The 7,047-nt window shown below is 60.7% G+C and overlaps 2 protein-coding genes across 2 annotated transcripts in view; one reads left to right on the top strand and one right to left on the bottom strand.

Moving 5' to 3' along the window:
• Window positions 1–1,788, top strand: part of Spdef (SAM pointed domain containing ETS transcription factor) — a gene marked incomplete at its 5' end in the record, with an annotated part of 6,349 nt that extends 4,561 nt beyond the window's left edge. Inside the window, 2 exons of the mRNA XM_010605392.3 lie at window positions 173–319; window positions 1,030–1,788. Coding sequence (XP_010603694.3) covers window positions 173–319; window positions 1,030–1,208 — 326 coding nt within the window. The remainder of the gene's footprint in view (window positions 1–172; window positions 320–1,029) is intronic.
• Window positions 1,419–7,047, bottom strand: part of Pacsin1 (protein kinase C and casein kinase substrate in neurons 1) — a 9,313-nt gene continuing 3,684 nt past the window's right edge. Inside the window, 6 exon segments of the mRNA XM_033766607.1 lie at window positions 1,419–1,557; window positions 2,478–2,685; window positions 3,509–3,613; window positions 4,956–5,088; window positions 6,212–6,309; window positions 6,372–6,509. Coding sequence (XP_033622498.1) covers window positions 1,419–1,557; window positions 2,478–2,685; window positions 3,509–3,613; window positions 4,956–5,088; window positions 6,212–6,309; window positions 6,372–6,509 — 821 coding nt within the window.

Raw genomic sequence — 7,047 nt, 5'->3', positions numbered from 1 at the left:
TGGGCCTCTCCTGGGCCCCAACCTGCTCTGCTTGCCCAACAGCGGCCTGGATGAAGGAGAGGACCTCACCCAGGGCTATCCATTGCTGCGGTGAGCCTCCGGCAGGGCGGGGAGGGCCGCAGGAGGGCGGGAGGCTGCGGCTGCCCACTCACTGGGCCTCCCTGGCCTGCAGCCTCTGCCGGGGAGGACAGCTGGGCCGACAGCGAGGTGGACTCGTCCTGCTCGGGGCAGCCCATCCACCTGTGGCAGTTCCTGCGTGAGCTGCTGCTCAAGCCCCACAGCTACGGCCGCCTCATCCGCTGGCTCAACAAGGAGAAGGGTGAGCGCGGGCTCCAAGGCTGGCGGGCTGAGGATCTGCAGGAGCCACCCCACCTCTGCCCGGGATGTTGCCCAGGGTCTGGGTGGGGTCTGTGTCCTCATCCTCGTGACCCGGCCGCACCCTGTCCTGTTTGGCTCCTTGGCCCTGCCCAGGGCCTGGAAGGAGGCTGAGACGCAAGTCTTTGTCCTCAAAGCGGCAAAATTTCAAGCTGGCCGTGGCGGGCACATCTGGAATCTCAGCTCCCCAGGAGGCTGAGGCGGGACAAAGGCGAGTTTGAGGCCAGCCTGGGCAACTTAGTGAGACCCTACCCCAATATAAAACGCAGCAGGTCCAGGGTGAAGCCCAGTGGCCGAGCGCTTGCCTAGCATGCAAAGGCCCTGCTTCCTGCCTCAGCACCGCCAACAGAAGAGCACCCTAACTTCCCCGGGGAGACGAGGGTTCCCCAAAGAGAAGTACAGTGTGAGGTTGGATCAGATGCTCCAGTACCTGTGTTTAAACCAAGCCCAGGGCTTGCAGCATGGGGCGCAAACCCCACCCACAGGAGCAGAGGCTGGCGACAGGGCCAGGCTTCAGAACCCCAAAGAACCCCCGATGCACACAGCAGCCCCCCCAGAAGAGTGACTCACGGGGCCGTGGCTAACCCTCCGTCCATCTGCCCTGATCTTTGGTCTGTGCTGCCCTTCTCCCTCGGGGCCCTCCGGCTCCCCCAGGCATCTTCAAAATCGAGGACTCTGCCCAGGTGGCCCGGCTGTGGGGCATCCGTAAGAACCGGCCCGCCATGAACTATGACAAGCTGAGCCGCTCCATCCGCCAGTATTACAAGAAGGGGATCATCCGGAAGCCCGACATCTCCCAGCGCCTGGTCTACCAGTTCGTGCACCCCATCTGAGGCCCCGGCCACCCTGGCCACCCTGGCCACCCTGTCCTGCTGCCATTGCCCTGGCCAGATCTGGCTCGGCCCTGGGGGAAAAGGGCAGCCTGGGGCTGGGCCCCAAGCACAAGGTCGGGGGGTACAGTGAGCTCCCTGCAACCCAGGCCCTTTCTGCTTACATGGACAGTGCCCTGGCGGACACAGGGGAACGAGCCCCTTCACCTCCACTCAGAGCAGCAGGGACTTGGCCGAGGCTGCACAGGGTGGGAGTGGGGTGTCCTCTGCTATAAGCCCTGGCGCCCACTCTGCCCGGCTCTGGCGTGGGGCCAGGGGCGTCTGCACCCTGAGGCAGGAGCCGGGAGTGCCCCTGGGAGGGGGGAACAAATGTGAGAGAACTGGCAGGTCCTCGGGGTCCGTGCAAGGAATGGGACAGCCTGGAGCCGTCAGGGGCAAGTGGTCACAGAGGGTCATGCATGGTGATGCACACACCTGTGATCCCAGCACTGGGAGGCTGAGGCAGGAGGGTGGCAAGGTGGAGCCCACTCTAGGCAATTTACGAATTTAGCAAGACCCTGTCTCACAGTAAAATAAAAATAAAAGGGGGAATGTTAGCTCAGTGTGAAGGCCCTGGGTTCCACAACAAAATCATTTTTAAAAATTGTTTTGGTTACAGGGGCCTGGGGTGGGCAAGGGAAGGTGGCTTTGAGCTGAGCCTAAAAGGCAAGAGAGGATGGGTTGGTAGCAGCTTGTGGGAAAGCTGGTGAAGGGTCCAGGCCAGGAGGGCGGGAGGAACCATCACATCCCTCGCAGGGAGAGGCCCCTGGGGCACGGGCGGGGTGGAGAACAGTGCCGGTTTGCTTGTGCGCAGGGAGGCCACGCCCACCGCCACTGTCCAGCCCCAGCATCCACCTCCCACCTCCCAGGTGTCCACTGTGTGCCCACGGCTTCCTCATTGTTGACCCTTCCCAACAAAACTCCCCCATTTCACAGGTGACACAGCTGAAGCTCAGGCTAAGGGACACTCAGGGACACACAGCTGATTCCCAGCAGACCTGGGGTGCCCATCTTCCCCTCAGGACAGGGCCGTCCCTGCCCCGCCATCCCTCGGGACTCGAGACGGTCAGACGGTCGGCACCTTTGGTGCCCGTAACCTTCAGCCTCCATCCACAGCCAGGCTCCCAGGAAACCCCGGGAGCCGGCCCCACCCAGGGCGCCAAGGGTTAACTGCGGCCCTGGACTCCTGCCTTCTGCCCGCAGCGATTTTATTGTCTTCAGAAGAAAGTTTACTCCTGGCAGTGAGCAAACAGCGCCTTGGCATCTGCCAGCTGGGACTGGACCCGAGGGGGAGGGGCCTGGTGTCTCCTGCCCCGGGGACTGGGACCCCAGCCAGAGCCGGCTCTGCTCTGCTGAACGAACTGGTTTTGTCTCCGGCCAGGCGGCCCTGCCCCGAGTGAGTCCCGGGCCTCTGGTGCAGATGTCCCAGCGGGGCCAGGTCCTGGGCAGCTGGCAGAGCTCAGGTGGGAGTGAGAGGCTGGGCGTGGGGAGCAGGGAGGCTCTTGGGGTGCAGGCAGCCCTGTACAGCAGTGCCTGGCAGGCCTGCGCCATCCGGGGACACCCCACGAGCCGGCAGCTGTCCAGGGCCTCCCCCCCCATACCCCTCCCTTTGAAGGCCCCGCCCAGCCAGGGTGTCCCAGAACCCCTCCTCAGGGCCTAAAGGGACAGCTCTGCAGATGAGACAGATGAGGCAGCATGCAGTCTATCTTCACTTGATTCTGATTTCAGATGGAGGTGGATTTGGGGGCACTGGGAGGAGAGGGCTCAGTCCCCCTCCCTGCCCTGAGCACAGTTTGAGGCAAGGGGAGGGGATGGGGTAAGGTGTTCTTTTTGTTGTTTTTGTTAGTTTGTTTTTTTGTTTTTTGAGACAGGGTCTCACTATGTAGTTGAGACTGACCTGGAGCTCACTGTGTAGCCCAGGCTGGTCTCGAACTTGCAGCAATCCTCCTGCCTCAGCCTCCTGAGTGCTGAGATTACAGGTGTGCCCCACCATGCCTGGCTTCTTGTTGTTATTTTTCAGTACTGGGGATGGAATCCAGGGCCTGGCAAATACCACGGAGTTATGTATTTATGTAACTTTTTTTTTTTCGAGACTGTCTTGTTAAATTGCTCAGGCTGGTCTCCAATGTGCGATCCTCCTGCCTCAGCCGCCTAACAAGCTAGGATTACAGGTGTGCCCCATCACACCCACTGAGGGAGGCTGGGCTTGCGTCAGTGCCCTGCCCAACTACTAGAGCCAGTGAGGCCTCAGAGAGATGTCTCACCAGACTGGTCCAGGGGGGCACTGCCCTGTGGGGGACCTGGGTACAGTGGGGCACGAGGGATGTTCTGGGACTGGACTCGGAGTTGACACTGGGGCAGGTCAGGACCTGGCAGAAGCACTGAGAGCCCAGAGCTCCAGTCCCACCCAGACCTGAGTGCTCACTCTCCCAGGGTTGCCCAGAGAACAGCCACGGAGCAGGCAGGCCACAAGGGCCTGGTGTCACACGAAGGGAGCCTGGGCCCAAGGCGCAAGAACCTTTGGTAATCTCTTTGAGAATTCTGCTTTTAAACCCCAAGTATGAGCTGGAAGTGTGGCACGCACCTGTAATCCCAGCAGTCTGGGAGCCTGAGGCAGGAGGATCTCAGATTCCAGCGCAGTCTGGGAAATGCAACCAGATCCTGTCTCAAAATAAAAAATTTTTACAGGGCCAGGGATTTAGCTCAGTGGTTCTGCTGCCTGCCTCAAAAGCACAAGGTACCAGGGATTTTTTAAAAAATTTTTTTTCGAAGGGGAGGGGTTGTGGCTCGGTGTACAGGCCTTCAGTGCAATCCCTGGTACTGGAAAAAGAAAAAACCACAGCTACACGGGGCCAAAGTCACCTTTGACCCATGCCATAAGCTTAGGACCCTGAATGACCCAGCCCTCTGGGGCGGTGAGGGCCCAGCACGTGTTCACCTAGCCAGGACAGCACCAGCTCGAGGTGCACCTCCCCGACAGATGTCCCAACCCCCGAAGAAGACACAGGACTCAGGAGGAACACATCCAGCCAGGTTGACACAGCTCTGGATTTTATCCACAGTCTTACAGTCACAACTTATAGATATTTGTATTTATATACCTTTAAATTACACAATCATGTACAAAACAGGTGTGTTGCTGAGACCACAGCACTTCTCAGAGGTTCACAAGTGTCAGCACTAATGGAGTCAGGGAGCCTAGGGTGGCGGGCGGTGGTGGCCGTGGGCTGCACAATGGTCCTTAACTGGAGACAGACACGTGACTGGCGAGCCGCCGGGTGCAGCCTCACTTGGGTGGGCAGGGCGCAGGAGGCCCTGACACTAGCACTGACGGGTGGGGCCCTGAGCTCAGGGGACTCGCGGGTGTACCCTCCTGCATCGGGTCCTGTGTGGGGCTCCAAAGGGGTGGGTTCTCTAGTCCGTGCCCAGCACTGGGCAGCCAGAGGGCGGAGGGACAGGCCTGGGACCAGCCTGGCACAAAAGGGGAGCCCAGGCCCCAAGGTGTGGGCAAGCGTGAGGGGCAGAGCCCTGCTCCCCTCTGCTGGGTGGGCGAGGAGCTTTTGCCCTGCGAGTGGGCAGCTCTGGGCTCTGCGGGGTCCTGGGCATGGTTCAGGCTGCAGCAGAGGCCCAGAGCCCACGGATGTGAGGGTGCTGGCAGTTGGGGGATGCTTTCCCTGGATGCCATCACCCTTGGCTCTGAGCGAGGCCCACCCCAGCCCGGGCCCTGCCGAACCGTCAGCATCCTCAGCGCCCCCGCGGGGGAGGTCTGGGGCGGTGCGCTGCCTTTTCCTGGAGCCCCGAGGCCGCCACAGCAGGAAGCTAGAGGGGTCTGGGCTCCAGAGGCCTAGGGGTGGCGGTGCTCTCACCAAGCAAATCGGTCTCTGCCCCTCCCACCCAGGCTTGAGAGGTGGGGGTGCTGCCAGGCGGGGAATGTTGTTGGGGGTGGTTGGGGGACCAGGAAGAAAGACACAATGACAGTCCTGCCCGAGGCCCAAGGTGCTCTCTCCTGCGCCACTGGACTGCGGGACTTGCCCTGATGGCCCAGGCCGGAGGCGCCCATGGCCCCTGCTAACTCCCCAGGCTCGGGAGGGAAGGGGGGGATGGCCTAGGCCAGGAGCCCTGCAGGCACAAGGTGGGTGCTGTGCTCTAGGCTCCACGGTGGTGGATAGAGGGGCGGGCGGGAGGCTGGGTGGCAGGGCAAGACACCCCCTCCCCAGGAAACGGGAGGGGGCTGCTACTGTTGCTGGCTTTGCCCTGGGTTTGGGGGCCGGGCCCTGGGCCGACGGACTTGGGGGCGGTCTCTGCAAGCGACTGAGGGATGAGGCTCTGAGGAGGGGTTCTGCCCGGGTGCTGGAGGCTGGGCAGAGGGTCTTGGCGCACAGATGGGCCTGGCTTTGGGGCTGGCACAGCCCATGCTGAGGGCATGCAGTGATGCCGCCCCCATCCACTCGCCCCTCTTCGTGTCTGGGGACGTCTAGGAACGCCTGGAAATCTCTACAGGAAAGGAGGGTGACCCTTCCTCCTCCAGCCCCAGCGGCCCCGGGGGATGGGGCTGGGAGCGTGGAAGCCTAGACTGGCCGCCTCCCTTCTTGGGAGAGGAGGAAGAGGTTAGGAAGCCAGGCCCGGAGAACAGGGCCGGTGTTGGCGTCTGCGGTGGGCGGGGCAGGGGAACAGTGAGGAGCGTGGGTCCAGATGTCCCTCGGGGCTCGGGACACTCTTTGGTGGACTCTGAAGAGCAGATGCGATGCTGGACTAAGTCCTAAGACCTCAGCCACCCTGGGGCCATCGTCCCAAGTTCCACCACCCTGGCCTCCAGGGCGTCCTGCAAATGCTCCATCTCTTTATATTTTTTGTTCTGTTTTGACTTTTAAAAAAATAAAAGCTTGATCGGAAAATATGTCTGGAACTCTATGACGAGGGAGGGAGAGGCGTGGGAGAGGAGGGCAGCGGTGGGACGTTCCACGTACCACGTAGTTGGCGGGGTAGAGGCCCAGCTGCCCGCTGTCCAGCCGCCCGCGGCACCAGCCCTGCTCGTCCTCTTCGCCCAGCTTGGTGAGCTCGTCTCCTGGGAAGGGAACACGGGGAGGGATGATGGTACTGACAGCAGCGAGGCTGGCCTCCCTCCACGGACCCGCCCGGTGAGGCCTCCAAAGCCCGCTCCACGCTCCACGTAGTTGGCGGGGTAGAGGCCCAGCTGCCCGCTGTCCAGCCGCCCGCGGCACCAGCCCTGCTCGTCCTCTTCGCCCAGCTTGGTGAGCTCGTCTCCTGGGAAGGGAACACGGGGAGGGATGATGGTACTGACAGCAGCGAGGCTGGCCTCCCTCCACGGACCCGCCCGGTGAGGCCTCCAAAGCCCGCTCCACGCTGCTGTGCAATGCCTGGCCCTGTCCGCTCGCTGCCCCTTGGGTTCTGGCCGCGGCCCGCCCCAGTCCCGATCCAACACCGATGCGCCTCTCCTGGCGCAGAGACCCGGTCGCTAATATATGAGAAAATTGAGGATCAGAAGTCCCTGGACTGTTCTTTGTAAAAGAGGTAGTATCCTAATCCCAAATTTTGAGTATGTTCAACTATTATCATTTCAATTAACCAGTAAAATAGGAATGAAAATCAAATTTCAGCAAAATCATACCATAAAAAAGCAAATCAGTGTTTGCCTGAGGCCAGGGGAAATTGATTCAACTTTTTGGGGTGCTAGACATATGGTTAGTAGGTATATACACACTTGCCTAAGCTCATCAAATTAGTAACTTTAACTTTATGTAAATTATATTTTTTAAAAAAATGTAATGTTGATGTAATTTCC

Source organism: Fukomys damarensis, unplaced genomic scaffold (assembly GCF_012274545.1).
Source record: "Fukomys damarensis isolate Sample0158 unplaced genomic scaffold, DMR_v1.0_HiC HiC_scaffold_20, whole genome shotgun sequence".
In the NCBI taxonomy this organism is placed as follows: Eukaryota; Metazoa; Chordata; class Mammalia; order Rodentia; family Bathyergidae; genus Fukomys; species Fukomys damarensis.
This window is presented reverse-complemented; position numbering and strand designations above follow the sequence as displayed.